At 43.3% G+C, this 22945-nt stretch overlaps 1 protein-coding gene across 2 annotated transcripts in view; it reads right to left on the reverse strand.

Moving 5' to 3' along the window:
* Positions 1–22945, reverse strand: part of LOC131272212 (atypical protein kinase C) — a 110198-nt gene that overhangs the window by 11766 nt on the left and 75487 nt on the right. For both annotated transcript variants that reach the window (XM_058273873.1, XM_058273872.1), the window contains exons 4-5: positions 15920–15970; positions 96–181 (exon numbers count right to left, since the gene is read on the reverse strand). In XM_058273873.1, coding sequence (XP_058129856.1) covers positions 96–181; positions 15920–15970 — 137 coding nt within the window. The remainder of the gene's footprint in view (positions 1–95; positions 182–15919; positions 15971–22945) is intronic.

Genomic DNA, 22945 nt, shown 5'->3' on the forward strand with positions numbered 1-22945 from the left:
GATATCCTCCGGAGGAAACATCAACCCTAGTCGAGCCGCTGGGAAGAGTGTTTAGTGTTTAGTGAAGCTAGTTGCAACACCTGTGGATTACTTACTCGATTGAATCGCTTCGCTTGGAAGATGTGTCCATTTATCCGGTACAGCTTGCGCCATCTTCTAGCTCCCCTTCGATAGATGCTTCCTACGGAACGTGAAAAAAATCGTAGAAAAAAGAGAAAATCCAAAATTACTATGGGCCATTCTTGAAGTTTTAACAAAATATTATTGCGTTATTATCGATTAACATGATTTCAAAAGTATAGTGAATTTGGTTTCGATTATTTTTCTGAGGCACACTCATATATTTTTCAGATTAGTTAAAAGGTATAATAATATCGAATATTTTTCTCTGATATACCATTCACCTTCTAAATATTAATGCAAGAAATGCTGTTTATGTTCACATTCATGCTAAATAATGTTAGGCAAAAATTTTATGAAAGTTTTAAAAAGGCATCAAATTGAAATGTATAAAAAACAAGTTCATGTCTTAATGACAAACATGTAAGTACACGTGACAAACATTTTTGTATGCTCATCTTTAACATAATCACCAACAGCTGTAATATAACGCCGACCACAACAAAGAAATACTATTTCTAAAATGTCCTGTTACCAAACCGTACATGGGATGTGTACAAAGTTCAAGTAGCTTGAAAAGCGGATCGGACTCTCATAACTCGAACCACAAGCGAGTGGACCACGACACCGGGCGGGCAATACTAAACGGTACGTGTGTCCTGCGATGCGATGAATGCGGTACGTGAAAATACACGACAGAAACGCAATTCGTCCTTTCGCCACAATCAGTGTAACTGTTTGCGCCACCGGGATGGATGGAAGGTGTCTCGGTGCGGTATCGGACCATTCTTGTTACAGCATCGCAGTTCACAAGGTATGTTCTGGCCGCCTCAACGAAGAACGCCGGTGCTACGGGTGCTTCTGGGCTGCCGGAAAATCTTCGTACGAGGCAAACCCCTTGCGCCATACGTAATAAGACCAACCTTGGGTGAACGGCGCGTAAGTGAATGTTAATATTTGCTTTTTGAGTAGGTTTAATGCAGAACTGCATCCACCGTACCACTGGCGGCGTACAATGTAATAGAATTGGATTCCGTGACGTGCTTGGGTCTTACCGTCCACCGGGTAAACCGCAGAGATGCAAACGAAACCACGAAAAAAAAAGAAAAGAGTTTACGGTACATTTTATTTACGTAGCAACACGTTTATTTTCATTCAACCGACCGTAATATTCACGTTGCGATGTTGTATGAAAACCATGTGACAAAGTCATGGTTCAGTTTGCAACATCATAATTTCCAGCAAATATAAAAACATACAAATCAAAACAATAGAAAACTAGGTTTGCATACCAAGCATTCTCTTTATTTTGACAATTCAAAAATAAACCAAAAATGTTTCCATAACCAAATATGAGTGAATTCTCAGTTGCGAATACCTTAGCCATGTTCGAAACAAGGACAAGAGAAATTTTGATAAATAAAAAAAAGCATTGTTTGATGTTCAAACTATCAATGGATAAAACAAATATGTTTCAATAGTTGGCAATTATTGTTTCGCCATGGTAAAACAATATTAAAATGTAACCTTTTCCATGAAAGACGTTACAACAGTGTTAAGTAAGTGAGCAAAAAACAGTAAGTTTGTAAGTAGATTCAACTTACAACCCTTAAAACGAAAACCGTGTCCTTCAGCATGGCTAAAAGCTTTGCCGTCCCGATCCATTCCGTGTCGGTTTCCGATGGGAAGTCCGAGTAGTACGCGACCGTCTGGTTAGCGAATGGTTTAGCAATCAGTGGAGATATCATTCGCACGATCTGCCTGCAGACCGTCCTTAGGTGGAAAATCCAATAAATACCAACCCGACCAGTCCGTACTCGTTAGCTCAAAAAGGTCTGCGAAAGAAACGGAACGCGCAGTCTCCGCGGCCCGGCTGAGGGCCTCCGGCCATAGTAATAGGCTTACACCATCACAACATCAACAAGCTAGTCACAGTCCCGATTAAAGCTTTCATGCAGCGGTTGGAAAAGCGAGGCGGAAAAAACTACCCAGCGACGGCGTGTGAATGATTTTCCTCCGCATCGCCCCGGGGCGGTGGTCTATAAACCCATTTCTTCTCATCAATCCATCCACCTCTAGTACACACTTGGTCGGATGGTTCTCGCCGGGAGGATAATTGGATTAAGTCAATTAAACGGTTAGCTCCTCCTCCCTGACGCAATGCAACAGTGCAGATACATTCATGGTGTGCACAGGAAGGTGTAAAAACGGTCCATTTAAAAAAAGGAAAAATTTTGAGATGGAATAATGCGTGTATGCTCTGAAAAATATTTTCAAACAGTGGTATATAAATTGGTATTGTTCGTATTGCAAACATTTTACGCATTTCGTTTAATTCCAATGAAAATTTACTTCCACCTGAGTTGCTCGTCAATCGGGATTGACCTTTATTCCGATAAGCACACAGTTTAAACGATCAATTTTATAAATAATTCGTTTACGTTGATCGTTATCGTTCAACGTTAATCACCCTCCGTTGCGCCTTCCCCAAAGAGAAACATTATCAACTTCAGCGAAATACATTACCCAAAAGTGTTTGAGAGAAACCTATCAGACAAAGACAAAAGGACATCAGGCAAAACCCAAGCTTGGGTTGATGAGCTCTTCCAATAGTGGGACAACTCCCTGGTGAATTAAAATTCGTTAGCCACAATCAAAAAGTACATTCCAAGCGGATATATTTTATATTTTACATTCCACTTCGTCGTTTCATTCCCATTTCACGCTCGCTTTAAACTACTCCTTAGACACTTGACCCAACTCTCTCGTTGGATAAATGAATTTTGACTATCACCATTCCACCCAGAATCAACATGAGAATCGGGAGTTTAACTGCAAAAATTAATATTCCATTACTGTTTTCCATTTGGAATGGAACCCGCTCACCCTCACGGCATGTCCTCCGACGGCTTGAGCACTCTCCAAACTCGTTCGTCCGGACTTCCGACGCCATGTCCGCGATAAAAGTTACGCGAAACTGCACTCAAACCACGGGGAGCTTTTACTGTGTTGCATGACCAACGGCTCCCGACGATGGTTTTTGCAGGAAATATGAACCCTATTCAAATAGGAAAGTCCCTCCCGGTCTGTCTTTCTCTACGCCACTCGTCGATCGCTGTTTCGCGGAAAATTATCCGATAAACCTTTCTATAATCACTAAGGCTCCAAGGTAACCACTGAGGAGGTCCTCGAAAATCCCACCGAACGGTAATCACCAGCTTCAGCAACAAAAGGGTTTCGAGTTTCTTGTGCACTTGATGACCAGGCTGAGAGAGTGGGAAAAGAAGAAAAGAACGCGGTCCACCAATAGTCAAACCGCATACCGAAGTATGCAGCTTATCGTCCTCAACTGCCACCGGTTTGCTCATTAAATGCATTACGTAGCGCCCGCCCGTGTTTGGCGTATGGCTTTTGTGGATGACTTTTAAAGCCGTTGCCTTTCGCCTGACATCAGCTGTGGAGCCCTCTGGAACACGACACGACAACGGAAGTTTGGTCGCATGGACCGCAACATTAGGGTGCTCTTTCCGGAACGTTCCTTCCGCCCCAGCTGTACACATCCGACCGATATTTTAATAACTTATACCATGATTTCGCGTAGGTCGCCCTCTCTAAGCCGTAGAGGTTCGTTCGGCAGTATCTTCAGGAAAGAAGCGCTAAATAGATAGAGAGGTCCCCGTCGCTCGCTTTTCGGCTCGTTCCGGAAGCGGTAGTTAAATCAGTGCACAATTTAACGGCGTCGTACAAGTCGGCTGAATCTCCCGGCAAACTGAGGCAGTTATCAGAGTTCCGCGATTCGGAAATTCTCCCGATGGAGATAACGTTGTGAATAGTTAAAGCAAAGTCTGTCCCGGACGTCACGAGTATCTTGCTATCAGGACACTTTAGTCCGCATCAGCTATTATGTTCAAGTCACCGAAAGGGTTAAGTTGTTATTTTGTTTAACACCTCCCAAAAAATATTCTAAACATTTGAAAACGCAACTCGCGCCAAATGCATAAACGCCACATGAAACTTGAGCTAATCGGTCCGTCTCCGTGCCGGACCAAAGCCGAAGGATTTGAGAAGGGGGTTCTTTCGGTCCTGCCGGCTTGAACCATCTTTCTCACACAACCGAAGGGGAGTTCGAAAGGTCCCGTGCGTTAAGCACTGGTTGCATTAAAAATTCAAACCTCGGCCGCAAACTCGCAAATCCTTCCTCTTCGTACACTATCCGTCTCACTTCCGAAATGCCGAAGGAGTTGGCGCGTTTCGACCCGCAAGTGGATTCTGTATTCATAATCCTATATTATGTGAATCGGCTTCACTGAGCAAAAGAGAACAGTGTCTACCGCAGCGGTTTGAACTTTGAGGCAAATCGCAGAAGTTGCAGAAGCTGCCACATTCCATGGTAGGGTAGTCATTGCAGAAGCCGCAAATATTTTCCACTGATGGTCTCTAAAAAGATATGGACTAAGGACACAGCAGGCACAACATTAACACCTCTGCGATAAATCACAAGAACAGTGGATCCAAAACTCGCGCGCAGTAAACGGTAAAGCAACGACGCCTCACGGAATCTGCCAACCGCTGCCAACAATTCATCTCTTTAATGGGCTGTTCGGCAAATACCGCAATCAAAAGCGTAACATCAAACCGAACTCTTTATTCGATATGGCAAGTCCGTGACGGTTACTTTCCTGCGCCGCGGTGGGATGTGCATAAATTATGTGTGCTCACTTTCCCACCCGGCAGCTGACAATCGTTGCTCAAACTAACTTGTTCGCTCGGCTCGGCCAAACCGCGCACGATGGCCAACAATCCCGTTGCCGGGAGAGAAAAGGCAAATTAAATTATCGTCATATCCGAACGGCAGCCGGAAGCAGCTTCCAGTATCGTATGCAGTGTGGAGGAAAAGTTTTGTCCCCTTTTTATCACCATCGTACGTTAGCGTTTTTACTCGCTTAGAGGACGATTCTCGGGAGGATATGAAAATTCTTCCAGGGCGCGGAGTAGCCAGCTGAAGCTGGTGCTGAAGAGAGTTAGATTTTCCAAACAAATTCCATCGCAAACGAACCATACGCTCGTACGCTTTTATTTGACTCTTTTCGTACGAGTGGGAATCCGAGTGGGTTATACGTGTACGAGTGGGTTATACGTGTTTCAGCGCGTTGAGTTCTCGCAATTTACGATTGGTAACGTTTAGTTTGTTCAATAGGTAGAATCACATAAATAGTCATATGAAAACACAAAATAACCAAAATCAATTCAACTCACTATGGTAACAATACAAAATATTGATTTTGTTTAAAATAAACATAAACATAAACATAAACATAAGATAATAGAATGATAAGAAGTAAAAGTATTTCAACGCACTCGAAACTTCAACAAAATATAGCACCCCTATCATAACTAAGAAAAATGTGCAAATGAAAAAAATTTACTCGATATTTTTGTGCGATAAAGTTGCTTAGCAAATGTCTAAAATATCAAAGTAATTGTGATAAAAACTCGAAATGCTTTAGAGCTGTAAATAAAACCGCCAGCTACATAGAAGTAACTGAAACACAAAAAATTTCCTATGATTTTGCTAAGTAATTATTTGAACCATTTTAAATCAGAAAAAGCTTTTAATTAGTCGTCCGCAGGGCACATTGAAGAAATTGGTCCAAAACAGCATTTACAAACAACCTTTCGATTGAGATATTTAACCAGATGGAAACCATCGTTAGATAAATACCGAACATCAGAGGGTATTACAAACTTTTCCGAACGGACTGGGGGAAACTTTAAAAACGAAAAGTTCAAAGCACCAAACTTCCCCCGGCTCGGATTGTTTATTTGACAAGCTTGTAAACAATAATCCTCAGCGCTATCGCGAATGACATTCGATTTAGATCTGAAGAAATTAAAACGATTATTTCAAAGCCTCCGATAGCCTCTTGAAATGAAATAATAACGCGTTCAGCGTTGAAAGATAATTGTTTCCGAAATGTTTATCTAATGTAATCGCTTGTCAGCCAACCTAGCTAGGAATATTCGCCAGTAAAAGGTCCGGTTGATTATTAAGACCCCCTTCTCGCCATCCTTCGAAGCGAGTTTATCGAGCAGACCATCGGTAATCCTTTCTGCAAACAATCCATCTCCATGCATGATTGATTTTCCACCGACAGGCAAAAAACGCCATACTTTCCCACCGGGAAGAGGAAAAGATTGAACACCTTTTCAGCGACTTGCGGAAGATGGAAAGGTTCAATAGAAACCATCATTCACCAACCGGATGTTGAAGCTGAAATGCCACACCTGTTGGACGGGGACAACTCTGGAGTAAAGGTTTCCGTTTGAGGTTATACGAAACGACTGGGTTACAAACGTCCACAAATCGGATCAGACTGTGTGCGCAGTGGTGGCTCATGAATCGATGTACGGCGAACGGGTCAGGAGTTAACAGCACCGAATCGTAACGCCACTGTCTTCTAGGCTGCCTGACCCCTCCACAAAACACACAAATCAAACATCAACAAACCTCGGCCTACGTCATCGAGGATCTGGAAGAGCTTGTTGCTCGCAGAAGCTGGCAATATGCAAATCGTGAATTGGAAATGTTCAAATTTACATAGAACAATCAATCGGAAGCCGAGAGACAGCAGTAGCAACAGACCGACGGAATGTGGCGCGACCCAGCGACGACTACGAGATTGCGGCGTTCGATGGAAAAACACGTGGAAAAACATCTTCTGTTTTCAGCGAATGCCTGCTGCCAATGTACCACCGAGCGCAGGATGTTTCGCGAATTCGTTGTTTGTCTTTCCCGTTGGTTGTTCCGGTAAGCATTCGGCTCGAAGGCGAACTCAGACCAAAGTCTGAGGATTCTGATGAAGCTCGCACCCGCTGATTAATCTGCCCCACAGTCTGTACAGTTGGCTTCCATCGCCATCAGGGATTCGACGGTCTGTGCAGCAAACAAATCAACACGAATTGAAATCATCGTTTGCACAATCGATTTTTTTGTTTTTGCCCACCCTCATCGGCAACAAGTTGATGAATCTCCGACGTTGCTTCCTGCCGAACTTGTAAGATGTAGGGCGAGGCGTGGTCGGGAAATCGGAAGGCAACGAGTCCAGGAGCTAATTCTAATTAGTGGTTCTAAAAACGACCCAAACAGCGTTACAGCTTCCTTTCCCATTGGTCGTTAAATGAAACGAAAATAATTCGATAATTGATCTTGCAGGAGATTTCCCTCGCGGGTAAATGTTTGTCTTTTTAACAGAGACTATAGGGAGAACACGGTATTCATAGTGGTATAATGGTGAAAAGGACATAAGATTTTATTAACCTTACTCAGAATTTTAAAGAACATAGCAGCAACTGTCAAGGTTAAAGATAATGACTACGATGACACAAATAATGTAGAAAACAAGCTGAACCATTCCCAGCAGGATCCCAGACCCAGGGTCTTGGATTACATTTTAATGAATTTCTCGGGTGACACCAGCAAACACTTCGCTTCGGTTTGCTCGCGTCGTCGAGAATGTCGTCGCACCACGTACGTCCAACGGGGAATGGAATGGAGAGGTCGACGTATTTTCATCACTATTAATTAACGCAAAGATCAATAGATCCAAATCAAAGTGAATGGTGTGCGAAAGTAGCACCATTTTAATTATAGCGTTTCGTACTCGGCACTCCAGGTCTTGGCACTCTTTACCGCGAGGGGATGGTGCCATCTGTCAGGTCCTGCAGTTAACCCAGGATTCATGATCCTTCCATTGGTCCCCCCGTACCATTCCGGAAGAGTGCGAAAACGAATGCTTTCAATTAGTTTCAGCAGGAAACGGGGAGGGGATTTCACACCCGACAGGAGTTGCTATGGAACCGCCGAGGATGGAACAAACAAATATGGCGTATAAAAGACACCTTTCTCCGCACATGGAACATAGATTTAAGACAGCAGTGTGAACGGTTCCAAGCGTGATGAATCTGGTGCAAAAGCTAGGAACGGTACGTCAAGAATTCCTGGAGCGTCTAAACTGCTTCGACAGGCACTCGGATTTCTTCTTCGTCCAGCGGTACTTCGAAAAGGTCTTCGCTGTTCACTACACGTACGCCGCTGGTTGGCGTGGACGGTGCCTCTGGTATCTCTACCGGACACTGTACGGGCTGATCTATCTCACATACCTCCACAAGGCGTACTGGGTGCTGAAGAACTGGGAGGATAATCTCGGCAGTGCAACGAACGTGTTCGGTGTGCTTTGGTTCTTCAGTGCAGTTATTCTGCGGGTGACGATCCTCGAATGGCACTATCCGCTACTAACTAATCTGCGTGCCTTTCTGAACGATCACTCCTATCAGTGGCGGGACTCGTGGGCATACGAGAGGCGATCGCAGTTCTACCGCCGAAGCAACCGAATTACGCTTGCGATGATGGCCATCAACTTCGCGGAGATTGTGTGCTTTGCTGCCACGAATGTGCTGACGCTGGAGGACTTTATGCTGCAGTATCGTGGACGGATCGTTGGCCGGTGGCCACTGCAGGTTGCGTACGGTGTGGCAACGATGTGTTGGGGTGGAATGTACTGCTTGGGATTTTTGCTATGCTACCTGCTGATGGCAACGTTCGAGATGGAGATCGAGATTTTGTTACACTCCCTCGAAGAGCTTGGACGTAATCTACAGATCCAGAACCAACACTTGGGAGAACCTGGTGGTGGTAAACTCTTTTGGAACGGAGTAGTCTACAAGCTAAGGCCTCATATGCATCGTCTCATGGATATTTTTGAGTAAAATTATCATCAAAATACTACTTGACAAGGCACTCTCTGAACAGCCAACCGTTGTTCTTCTCTCTTCAGTAACCTACAGAAGCTGACAGTGGTAATCAACCCCATCGCATTCGTGCAGTACTACAGCACATTTCTGGTCATAGCGGACTGTTGTCTCATCCTGGCAACGGAGCAAGTATCCAGCTACTCTATAGTGTACTTCATATCCATGATGGTATTTCTTACCGAAGCCTACCTGCTCTGCCGCGGTGTTGAGAACTTGAGAAACTTGGTAAGACCATGAAAATCTGCTTTGCCACAGAAAGACCTCGACCTACTGGATCTTTTTCCCATCTAGAAACCACGTATGGCGACCACCTTATACGGCTTCGACTGGATGTTACAACTCCGTAAGACCGATGGACAGGACGATGCAGAATACCGTCACACCCGACGCACGTTCCTTCTTTTGACGGCACATTCTGGACGAATGATACACTTTAGCTTTGCGGGAATTGGCGAAATTTCGATGCACAGTTTCTGGGAGTTGCTCGAGAAGAGCTATTCAATGCTTACATTCTTACTGCAATTTGCGAAATAGTCGTCGACGGTGACGATAAGGAAAAAAGCTTGTTTTATAACCCACCTTGCACCAAGAGTTGAAAACGATTACAGTAAACAAATTGTAGAACTGTGCAGTTCCATCAGCGTTTCAAGCGCGTGACGTCAGCGCTAGGCCATTCTATTTGATTTATCTGGAAAACTGTGTCTACGCCTGCAGCACTCTCGGCAAGCAATAACTGCTTTTTTTCGGCAAATAAAGTGTCATGAACAAATTTCCACAACAATTTATACGTTACGCCTACGGGACAAACCGGGGGAGGACAAACTTTCCCGTATGCCGGCGTCCTACACACGGCACATCCACTCAATCGCCTCACACACCCAAACCATCTGCCTAATGGATGATAAACATATAGGAACTTGGCGCGAGTTATGGGTAGTATCGACTTTTTTTTTGCTTTTTGGTCCATTTTTCATTTTAGCTTTTAGGCGCAAGGTGCTTTTATTATTTTTTTCCCCCCGTCACCCACTTTATTGCAAAAGTTCATCCCCATTTGGGACAACGTTTGGGGTGAAGATTTTGAATGCTGCAGCCCGATAAGGGTCGCCCCGTGGAGCACTTTTTCGCAAGGTCGACATAGAACAGAAAAAACTGCTAAACCCTTTTCCCATTCCAGCTAGCGTTTGTCGTTCGGGGTTGCTGTAGTACAGCATATAGGAATATTTAGGAACCATTTTTTTTTTGGTTATTGTCGTCTGCCCAACAGCTAAATCTGTCCGTGTCTGTCGCAACGAATCCTGCTGTTGGTCGTCGTGCGAAACTCCCAAAGGTCAACAGAAGGAAAAGTAGAGCAAAACGTAACCGGAGATAAAACGAAACGAATCGAACGGGACGAGCAGCTTTCATCGCTCTCGGAAGCTTGGAGAGCGCTCCCGGGCCCATACAGATGGCACTCAATTTGCAAGCGGATAAAATGCATTTTGCACTTGGCCAAGGCGCGATCCTCCAGAGGCAAGCGAAAACGGACACGTTTTTATGTGTATTTGTCATTTTTTTTTAAATATAGTTTGTAGATATACTTTTAACCTCAGAACAAAGTGGTAAATATTTCGTTCGAATTTCTCAAATAAAAGTAGCACAGGCTCGATGACAACTCCCTGGAGAAGGAAACATGCCCGGGAAATGTACAAACATGTGCAGGGAATAAAACAATTTTGCAAAAAACCATTTTGTTTAACTCACGTACGCCAAATAGTAAAAAAAAAGTGCGATCGGTGTTGAAGCAGCAAACGTTGCCAGCATACAGAAAGAGGCTAACAGATTGAAATTTGATGTAAACTTTATGTGTTTTGGCCCCTTTTCGTCACATCTGTCACCGTGCGCTGCATCGAGAGGGGGTTTGGAACCACAAGGGGGTATGTTTTTCGGGGATAATTTTAATTCTTTAATCTCCGGAAATTTTAATTTCGCACCACCAACACTTAAGAGCCGGTGTAAGTTTAATGTAGACTGAATAAATAGATAAGCTTAATCGTCATTTCAGAAAATCGATGTTTGTAGTGATTTGATTTGATAATTTGATCATATTTCGGAGAGAGCTTGTCTTTTTGGTACAAAAGAAAAACAAAAGCGAAAAATCTCTAGAAATTAACTTTGCTAGACATTGCTTTTAAAGTTCTTGTATTTTTCAACAGTCTTTATTATGCATAATCGCAAAGACTCCGCCAGTATGAACCAAGCCGAGGAGTTCCAGCGATTTAGACAATGCTACCGACATTACTTCCTTCCTTCTGGAATATCATAGCGTTCCTCTTTTGAGATGCATTACCATTGACTGCACTTGTATGGTGATGCTGACATGCTTACATGCATGGAGGCTTCTCTAACGCGCCGTAGACAAGACTGTAACGTCCGGCAAAGCTGGTTCATCTGACTGTACGGTTTTGCCATGGATTACCCATAGCCGGGTGGGCCATTTGTCAGCATAATCTAACGCCGCTTCGGTTGGTAGCAAGAAAAGATGATTTAATTACGAATTCCATCCCTGCACAACAATGCCACGCTCACCGAACGTACGGAGACGAGCGACCGGCACCTTGGGGTGGATATGAACCGCCCTGCATTGCTTGAGGAGCTCGTCAAAAGAAGCTAAAATTGACTAAGTGACCAATCCAACCGACAGGTCCCTAATCGAATCTCCTCGAGACAAAGGATCCCCTACGGAGTCGGCTTTGCCTTCCGCATCCCGAGTTCTGTAAGACGACGTTCACCACCGTGGGTCTTTAATAAATTAGCCTACCGAGCTTGCGGCTTGAATGCCTGGTACCAGGAACCAACTCTCGGAAGTAATTTTCCAGCCGACGCTGCACGGATTGTGACTGCAGAAGTCTAACCCCTCCGGGAAATGGGATCCTTGAGACGGGCTCCAGAGGACACCACACTCACACGCGCACGTGCTGTTATTGTTGTGTTAAATAATGGCGCGTACAATGGCCCGCACCAACACGGCCGACGCTGCAAATGGTAGCAATCGGGGTGAAAATAACCTCTCTCACTTCCAAGCGCTCGCGTGTCCCATTACCCCATGATCATTGCTAGCGGGCGATGTATTCACGTGATTCCAATGGCATTCGCGCCGACTTACACCGCATCTCTGCCATCGGAAGCTCATTTCGCACAGCAATTACTAGCACACAATGCCGGGATACACGAGTATTCCAGGACTTGAAAACAGCTGCGCGGTATCCTGAGTACTCTACGGCAGTGCGAATGGTAAATATGGTCGCGAAATGGGAAAGGGCTTGGGATTGCGCGATACCAATCAATGTCAGTGTAAATCAGCCGATAGCCGATCTCCACAGGTCCTCTGATAATTGTAATGCTCTATACTGCGCTACGTCAGAGCAAGAGAAGCAGGGTAGAATTGAGATATAGTACGACATAAAGCGGTAGCGCATCGCATTCAACTGTACGCTTTAAAGCAGAGGGATTAAACGTGTTTTGTGTAATTACGTCTTTGTATAATATAGTATAGGATAAAATGCAATTCAATTTCGTGACATTATTTCTGGTATTCCGTGTGAAGTCCTAGTCCTATTTCAATACACTAAATAAAAGCGTCACACGGAATAGTTTCTGTTTAACACATCTGGCATATCTTCACAGCAACGGCCTAGCGACTCTATAAAAAAAAAAACGCACACTCCTTGCACTACAGCGTTGGCTCAATCGTCATATCCTCTGGGACCTAGGTTGAAGCCGCAAGGCTTTTTGCCAAGTCGTGATTGCGCCAGTGATTTCCCACCGCACCTTGAACGGCAACTGACACGGTGCAAGGCAACGGTGCGCAGAGCAAGGCAGACAGCGGTTTAATCAACTGGAAAATCCTCACTGCGATATACTGGAGCCTAGGTGCGCTCCATCGCCCGTCGGTCTTCTATGCGGACGACACATATGTGGGCAGCGGGTTGCGTAAATTGCGACGCGTGAATCGTGCGTACCACCCCACAGATGTACCCGCAATGTCCTCCTTCCTAGTTTGCGTGTGCCTACACATGCACCCGAGCTATCATCCTTAGAACGCAAACCGTGTCTATCCATCGTTTGATTCCACACCACAAGATAGAGAAGCTTCCGGGTTGGTCGCGTAAGCGCAACGGTGACCTCCCGATGTAGTTTGTTCAACCTGGACCTGGAGCTGCAAGCACGCTGCACTTCAAAGACCGCAGGCAACGTGATCGGTGCATCGTGTGTGTGCGTGTCCATCATCTCATCATCTTGCTGCTTTTCGCGTGTCCAACCGCGTTTGGTAGCCGCTAGCCGTTTCGTGGTTGAAGAAGCGCCATCTCCGCCCACAATCGGCCCTGGTTGCAATCCGAAGTGGTCAGTAGACACGAGCATGCAATCGACCGTCGGCTTGTGAGGCTTCCGAGCTCGAAATTGCCCCTACGGTTATGCAGAACGCCTAGCACACACACCGCGCGGTCCCAATCATTCTAATCCTTCGCCGCGGGCATTGGAAGATTTCTCCCCGCACGAAAACAGGAAGGCAATATTACCCATTCGCACTGGGTGTATCTTTCAGCTTTCCGTCGGTGAGGCCACCCGAGCCAGCGCGCAAATTAGAGCTCGATTTTCTGTTTGCATTTGATTGAAGCATGCCACCATATCTACCGCAGCGTTCGCAGAACTCAGCCGATCCGGAAGGTTCGTGGCACAGTTTGTTCTGCCTGTGTCTCGCACATACGGTGGTTTAGATGTGCGTTTGTGCGCTTTTGGTGCGGCTAGTTGCGTGTAGGTTACCGGTTTGTAGAATTCATCGTCACTTTCTGCCGCATCGATGGAACGCTTCCTCTCCCATCGTTCCGAAAACGAGGTTAATTGAAGCAAACGCATCGTTCAAATGCGTGCATGCCGATCCTTTCGGTTTGCGGAGATCCAACAGAACGGATACGTCTTCAGTTCATTAATATTTGCATGTGATTATTTAGCCCATCTTGAATTACGAATTCTGGAAATATAAAACAGTGCTTGTAATAATCAATCATACATCGTCCAACAAAAACCGAACCAGTGAAGGTACAAAAGAGAGTTGCAGCTGGCTTTTCTACGATTTTTGATGCAGTAACACAATTGTCGTGTTGTGCTGTCGCTCGTAAAAAACGGGTTTTACTTTAAAAACTTATGTTTCATACAAATTCTTGTAAATTTAGTTAACCCTGCTAATTTTTTGTTATTTATTAAATCCTTCTAATTCCTTTGATTTGAACATTATTTTTACTATCCTAATATCTGCTGGTTGAATAATATATCCCATTGGTTACATCACCATTTGCACCATTCTATGACGTTAAATATTAACGTATAAATCTTCCTCATTTTTAACATGCTAATTGTAGATAGTTTTTTTTTATTTTGTTTGCAACATTTGCATTCTACGCTGTGCTGTTCAAATGTAAGATGAATTAATTGTCAATGATTGATAATCGGTTCAGAACAACAGCAGTACGGTGAATCCTGGATGAAAAAGGTGTTATTATTCCCACAGAAATACGGTACCAGATGTAAAATAGCATTCCAGTCTGATAAGGAAGCTTTTTAGATTTGAATGGCTTTTGGATCAATCTCACCTTGCGTTTACCTTCCCCGCAATAAAGTGAGAGCATGATTTATGTTTACAAATTGCTCTTGAGCTAGCGCCGATTTGCTGTAGCTGAAGGCGGAAAAACGAACCATGAATCAAACGGATCACCTCTTCCTGAGGAGTGAGAAATCCCACACTCGGTCGTCCGACCTTAAGACAGCGTGTGTTGTAGAGAAAAAAGAACCGTTTTTACACCTCCAAGCAGAAGAATCGTGAAAGAAATTGCCGCAAGCAGTGGACCGAAGGGCTCAAAATGGGGTTCCGAGTAGGAAAGTTTCACCACAGGGATTGGTGCACTTGGGTTACTTGAAAGTAAACACACTGCACACCGAAGGTAAGAGACGATCCATGGCTGGGTTGGTCGGGTGCCGGGCGGTAGGAATGATTTATTTCGAAACTAAAATTTATAGCATTTCCACCAAACCACCCGAGAGGTCGCACCGCTTCCTTGCGCGAAAATCGGTGCGGGTAGATGTCGCCGGAATGCACACTCGATCCCCGGAACTATGTTCCATGATGGCACCACCATTCGGTTGCCAATATATTATCGAACACATGCACGCGTCGGTTATGAAAGGCAGCACCGGCGGGTGGAAGGTACGGAAGAGCACCCTCAGAGGGCATCAATTTTCCTTCGTCGCTCCAAGGAGGTGATATCTTCGGACCACGGTGGCGGAACGTAAGCGTTAAAAGCTTATTTTCTTCTTCTCTAATGAAGATCATGAAGCTAGTTATGAGCTCGCAGGCGTGTCCTCGCACCATCCCTTCACCATCAGCTTCCGAACCGTCCGAAGCGAGTAGTCCGGAGCAGTAACAGATGCAACTGACTATTTTATGATTATGACCCACGAAGCTGCTAAAAGTAGATGGCATTCAAGGATGACACTGCGAGGCCAGACAGTGGTTTGGCCACAGAATAGCACTGCCACGGTACGGCACGACCGGATCTACGCTTTTGCCGAGCGGTTTAAATAGGTGAGGGGCGGAAAAAAGTTAAACATAATGGAGCCCATTTTTGGGTGCACACGAACCGCCATTCCAGCGATTCCGCCCGCCATTGCGTAGTGTCATTACTTTTGCTCGAGAGGACACAGATGCATACTTTTTGGCCAAGAAGCAATTTTCGTCCACCCCGCAGACATCGCCGCATCCACAGGAGACTAGAAAAAAAGTTAAGTAACTCTAATGGGATGGGATTCGGGAAACGAGAGTATAAGGTTGGTCCTAAACGCGCTGGGACTGAGTACCAGCGGAGACCGGGAAAGTTCTCTTCCGATTCCGAAACGGTAGACAAACGATTATTTTTTCAAGAGAGGACGAGCCTCGGGCATGGCTGGAGCTACTTACGGTCTTCACCGACACAGGATAGTCCTGGAGCAGACGGCACATTTGGAAATACTGAAAAGAAAGAAGAAAAAAAAGTAAAGATATAAAGGTTAATGTATGATTAAATGTTTGCTCCAGGTGACATTTGCTGGCGATAGATTTTTCCACCATCATGCCACGGACGAGAGAATTAGAAGTAAGGCTTCAAATTAGTACAATTTTATAGCCTTTTCTATCTATTAAATCTTGTTAAGTTTTTGTTTTGCTGCAATTATTTGTAAACTCTTGCAACACTACTTCAACTGTGGGAAAATGATTGTTAAATGAATGATTTCGTTGAACATGAAAGCTTGATTATCATAAAGTTAATATAAGACAAGGGAACCGACTAACGTAGTTTATGAAAACACATTAAAAAATACTATATGATGGACCCTTATCCTAAGCCGGAGTTTTTCTAAAAAAATGAGAAAGAAGTGACATTTCTTAAGAACCATACAACCACCAAAGACACAAACACAGACGAAACGTAGACAAACGGTTTCCTTTATAAATCATTCGTTCCTTGACTTTTCTTCACATTCTATCCATAAACAGACAGCACCGCGACAGTGAATTAATCAGTAATTGTAGCAAAAAGGCGTTAGTAATTGTAGCAAATCTACGAGATCGCTCACATCAATTTGTCTGCGCGGAAAGCTGTTCAAACCCGTTTGCGATTGATTCGTAGACCGGAATCCTGCGGCCGTGCATTACAACTACAATCCGACGGGATTATTGCAAAAGCGTTTCCGGTAAGCGTGTAACGATCGTTAGCGAAAAACCCTGTTATGTGTGTTTGTCTGTTCCTTATCGTTCTTTTATTTCCAAACCAACGGCTTAGTTATTGACTGTCTCCTCGCGTTCGTATAAATCGTTAAAAACCAACGTATCGATTGCCCATCCTTTTCCAAATCTCTTGGTTTCAACTTCCATCTTGATGTTGTGAATTGTACAGAGTACTACGGAAGACAAAGATACGAAACCATCGCACCCAGTAAGGCCGAAGATGGCAAAAACCACCATGAAAAATGTTGCGCACATAAAAACCTTCAATACAGCAAATTCGAACGTGCCCAAAATTATGGATTCTCGGCCCTTTTCCTCATGGAAAAACCGTTGAAATATCGCATCGAACGAGAGAACGTTTCCTCCCGAACCCCATTGGATGCGGCTTCGCGGTTCGCGTGGAGCAAAGTGGAAAATTGATAAAGAGGATTATTTCTCGCCGAAAGCGCAGCTCTTCCCGGATTTTCCCAGCGCTTAAATAATGATGTCGTGCTGAATATGTATGCTAGCTGTTGAGTATGGTCCGTACCGATTGGTTATTGATCACATTTTGATGACTTATTGTCATCGATTGGCTATAGAGTTATGTACTGTAACCGTCTGTGTTGCTCAACGGAAAGGCCAGTAATTTTATACAACTATAATTGTTTGGTTTATGTTTTTTTTACTGACTATGCTGGATAGACTTGAGTAAGCTTATGTTAACACCGTTCGAAAAAGATTGCTTTTTGATTCGATCTTTTTGAGGCTAAATTATTTAGATAAATGGCAATACTCATCCAGTACTAAATTTTTCAGACTACAGTGTCCTCTAAAATTAATGTTCAAAATTATCATCCTTCCAACCGTTAGTGTAAAGCTCATTGCGAAAAATGTGTTCTAATTAACGTTAAATATCCAGAACCGGGCTGCTGACGAGAAAGTAAAGGTGAAAAAGCAAACGCTCCGTAAATGAGAACAAGGGTAGAAAAAATAGTAGCAGTGTAATATTCGAACCATTAGTTTTCATTACACGGGCAGAACCTTCCACTAAAGGCTACTCGGGGAGTGTAATGATGAAAAATTATACCAAGAAGAGTAAAGTAGGCAACAGAGCACGTATTTAATCCAATGCAAACAAGGTTTACTGCCTAGACTAACTATAAACAACATTTGTCAATTGGGAAACCACTAAGGAATCAAGAAAAAATAAACAAGCGAAGGTTTATGTTTCGTTCTTGAATGTTATCGCTGTATATTATTCATCTCCTCAATATTTTTATCTACTTTAATATTTTTTATGTTAAACCATTCAGGACATGAAAAAGAACAAAATAAAAAAATAACCATGCAAGAACGAAACAAATAATTCATAACGAAAAAATGGTACATGGTTCCTCACTGGAAGCGATGTACAATATTGCTTTGAACTTACATTCCGCTCCCAATCCATGGCCAGTTTAAATTACATACCACTGTGACAGTTGACAAGATAGAAAAGGGAACTATTCTTCACAATATCTGGGGACTTTGTTGATACACAGAACTACATTTCTGAGCTATACCTGTTCTGTTGATTATGTTCTTTAAACTTCGTTTCCACCATGTTATTAGCAAGGAATGTTTGTTCTCACAATGCGACGATACCTTCGTACCGTAACAAAGACTTCCTTTGCCAAGCACAAATCAATGCAGTAGAACTTGTGAAACGGTGCAGTTAACATCTCTTGGTGGAAACATTTCCCTTATAAACCGAACATGCCAAACTTCAACGAAATTCTAACGTATTTACGGGAACGCGCTGCGTCGCTGGAGGAGTTTTCCCAGGATGCCGATTACTTTCGGCTGTTGCGACCGATGTACAAGATCTTGTTTCTGTTCAGCGTGAAATCGTTTCGCGATAAAGACGAAAGCAGTATGTTCGAGGTGGTTTCAAGAGTCATTGTCCAGCTCTATCGTGTCGCAGTACTCTGCACCTTTGCAACGATCATTTACAACAACTACTGGATCATCACCCAGAAGCAGAAGTCAATGGACGTGTTCGTCATCTGCAATGGTGTGCTCTGCTTGTTTTGTATGTCGATCATCCGCATCACGCTTCTCAATATCAATTGTAAGGAAATGACGAAACTGATCGCATTTTTCAACGATCGCTCCTATCAGGAGGAGGACACTTGGGTCCACCGAAGACGAGTACGTTTCTTCCACCGTTACAACCGATTAACGGTGGGAATGCTCATTGTGGAAGTGCTGATGTATCTACACTACATATGTGTCGAATTAGTTAATCAACCCAGCCTAAACCTGCAGTATAAGGGCGAAGTGGTTGGATCTTATCCCGTGCAGATGGTGTATTCACTATTTCAAGATTACATAGCCTTTTCGTATGGAATTTCTTTCTGTGTGATTCATGGCATGGTGAGGCTATTTCGCATGGAACTTACAATTTTGTTACACACACTCCGCAGTAACGCTGGCGAGCAAATGGATCGTAAGAATAAACCTGGTCAGGATGAATTTATACAATTTCGGCGCGAGTTCTACGCCAACATCCATCGACATGCTGAAATAACTCAGTAAGTCCACGCAACGGTAAGGCTTGGTTCATTTAGAAATGGGGCACTTTGTATTGTGTGTTTCTCTTATACCATTCATCCAATTGAAAAACTTTGTTTGAATGAATCATAGGTTTCGATTTAATATATTTAAAAAATTACGTTCTGGTTTTACGAAGAAATTCTCGAACTTTTTTGTTGATACCGCCCATCAACTGGCACAGCAGCTTAAGTCACTGTTCTGGCCAGTAAATTAAACCAATTCTTTATTTGTATTATGTCGTTAGTTACTGTTCCTTTCTTCTTTAATTTGAGTTTCATTATTGCCCAATATCGTTCTAATTCTAGATCTGGGGGCAATTCGGTGGATTCAGCGTTTTTTATATGAATTTTACACCATTATCGTTGTACCATTGTAGCACATCCTTGTTTATATGGCAGCTTTCTAGATCAGGCCAAAATATAATTGGACCATCATGAGACCTAACAAATGACAAAATTTGTTTCTTAAGGCACTCCCTCTTATACAAGTCCGAATTCATGTTCTTATTCGTCACAAACACGGTGGTCTTTTTGCCACATGTGAAGAATCCTTGCCAAATATTATTTTTTTAGCGAATTTATCGGCGAAAACAAGTTTGAACCTCTTGGGGACGTTGGCACGAGCATAAGCCTTATGAAATTTAATGCTCGGAATTTGTTTAAAATCGACTTAAATATAGGTTCCATGGTACATCAAAATGCAACCATGCGGTTTGGTCAGCACCTGATCGTATAGCTTCCGAGCTCGGTTTTTGACCATTGTTTTTTGTTTCAAGTTTCAATTTGGATGTTTATTGTCTCGAAAACACTTAAAGCCTTCTTGGAGTTGGATTTGCCGTTCAGAAGAGCGGTCGGCGTTAAGATTTTTGGCCAAATTATAGTCCGAGATGTTTGGGTTAGCTTTGATTTTCCAAATGACTCTCAATCGAAATTGACAATTCACGGTTCCACTCCATCGTTTAGTTTGCACCTTACGGGCACTCGTCTGTGTTTTTTTGTACTTTTTAATCACTTACGCAACGTTCGATTTAGCAAACTTAACCGTTTTGCTAGCTCTCGAGATGACACTGATGGATTCTGCAGATAGTTGTGCACAATTAGTTTTCGCTTCTCCTCTTGCACGACGAATATCTTGGAGCAGGAATAACTAAATGGCGTGGAAATTTGACCAACTAAAGTATAAACTTTTGTCACCAAACGTTGTAAAAATTGTCCATTTTTGTCCACAGGAGGCTCCACTATCATTCAAACAAACTGCCCCATTTCTAAATAAACCAAGCCTTAGTTTTCACATAAACACCTTTACGTATGTCGTCCTTTCGTTCTCTCTTCCAAATTTGAAGGGCCGTAATGAAATTCAACAAGATATTTAGCCCTTTCGCCCTCATCCAGTACTATGGCAGTATGACGATGATCACGTACTGCTGCTTCATGACGATTTACGAACATTTCTCGATCGTCATGATATTATACGAAATGGTCGGTTTCGTCTTGGTAATGGATACTTTCATGCTCTGCAGGTGCCTCGACGAGATAAATGACTTGGTAAAGCGAAAAGATATCTGCCCAGGAAGCGAAAAGATATCCTGTTAGGAAGATGGTGTAACTAACGATAGTTTCTGGTCTTTATTACAGAACGCCCAGGTTGGCTACATTGCCTACGGCACCTATTGGCCTATAACGCTTCAGTACGCAAATCGAGACGTCCCAAAAGAATGCATCAGCTCCATGCGCCGTTCCATCATGATCGTACTGATGCAATCCCAACAACCACTGCGCCTTGGTTACGGCTCGTTTGGAACACTTACGTCACAAAAATTTACTGATTTAGTGCAAACCATCTACTCGATGATTACTTTTCTAACCCAGATCGAGTAAAAGGAATGGATAGGGTGGACAATATCCTATTTTTCATTAGAAATGCTTTTTATAACGCAGTTTCACCTAGTGCCTTCATGTGGCACACGCGGTGTTGTTTTCACACCGATGAAAGATTGATTGAGTTGCGTTGAAGTGTCAACATTAACACATTCTTTGAAGTTGCACTTAATTGCACTACCAATTAAACGACCTCCACTGCAATGTTCAGCGTAGTACTAGGTACTTCTTTCCAAGCATAGAAAGTTATTCTCATATTGGTCTCGTATCAGAACGCTCGTAAAAATCCAAGCTCTGCAAAGGAGCAACAATAATCAGTTAAAACTGGTGATACTATGTGCTAACGGTACGGTTTACTGAAAATCATTATAAACATCATTGCGTTCGAGCTGAAAGTACTTCTGGAAGATATCGATAACTTGGAAACAAACCTAGTGTGCCACTTAACCTTCTTATAGAAAGATAGTGAAACGCTGGGTCAATCATCACGCGGAAAAAGGAAGCTAGCCTGGACAGTTCTTCAGCGAGAGACAGATCTTCATATAGAACGACACGCGAATTTTCTCGAGTAAGTTTCTTTTGATTTTTATTTGATTGTCATTACCACAATGACTGCCACGCGATTTCAGTACATTTTTCTAGCAACTTGTTATTTGACAAAATTTGGCTATAAAATTAGTTAATCCTACGGTTTTAGAAAACCAAGTGAAGCTTAAACATCCCAAAGTATACATATTTGCTACTACTGCACCGTACCCAGTATATCAGTACACTATTAAATAAGCGTTACGGGATTATGGAGACCGTTGCTGTCACCCGTGAAAAGGGTGACGTGGCGGCCATCGTGTTAACACTTTGATTGCCAAAAGTTCTTAGAAGATTTTTGGCACAATAATTTTTGATTAAATTGGTTTATAAAACATATGCTTAGACTTCTGCTTTAAGTAAAAATAAGTAGACTAAGCTTCTCTCAGAATAATTTTACAGCTACTACTGTATAAGTGCACTACTCAATGACTTTGGTGGCAAGTTCCGAATTGTCTGCCTCCCACTATGGAGGTCATTGGCAGTCAAAGTGTTAAAGCAACATAAGGAAGCACATACAGTAGTTAACATGTTATGGTCGTTCAATTTCCTTTAGATGCCGAACATGCCGAACGTCAACGGAATTCTAACGTATTTACGGGAACGCGCTGCGTCGCTGGAGGAGTTTTCCCGGGAAGCCGATTACTTTCGGCTATTGCGACCGATGTACAAGTTCTTGTTTCTGTTCAGCGTGAAATCGTTTCGCGATAAAGACGAAAGCAGTATGTTCGAGGTGGTTTCAAGAGTCATTGTCCAGCTCTATCGTGTCGCAGTGCTCTGCACCTTTGCCACGATCATTTACAACAACTACTGGATCATCACCCAGAAACAGAAGTCAATGGACGTGCTCGTCATCTTTAACACTTTGTTTTGCGCGTATTGTATAACCATTACACGCATTGCGCTTCTCAATATCAATTGCACAGAAATGATGAAACTGATCGTATTTTTCAACGATCGCTCCTATCAGGAAGAGGACACTTGGGTCCACCGAAGGCGAGTACGTTTCTTCCACCGTTACAACCGAGTAACGCTCGGAACCCTCATTATAAACGTGTTGATGTATCTGCACTTCATATGCGTCGACGTAGTTAACCAACCCAGCTTAAACTTGCAGTATAAGGGCGAAGTGGTTGGATCTTATCCCGTGCAGATGGTGTATTCGCTATTCAACGATTAT

The sequence above is a fragment of the Anopheles coustani genome, chromosome 3, assembly GCF_943734705.1.
Source record: "Anopheles coustani chromosome 3, idAnoCousDA_361_x.2, whole genome shotgun sequence".
NCBI lineage: Eukaryota > Metazoa > Arthropoda > Insecta > Diptera > Culicidae > Anopheles > Anopheles coustani.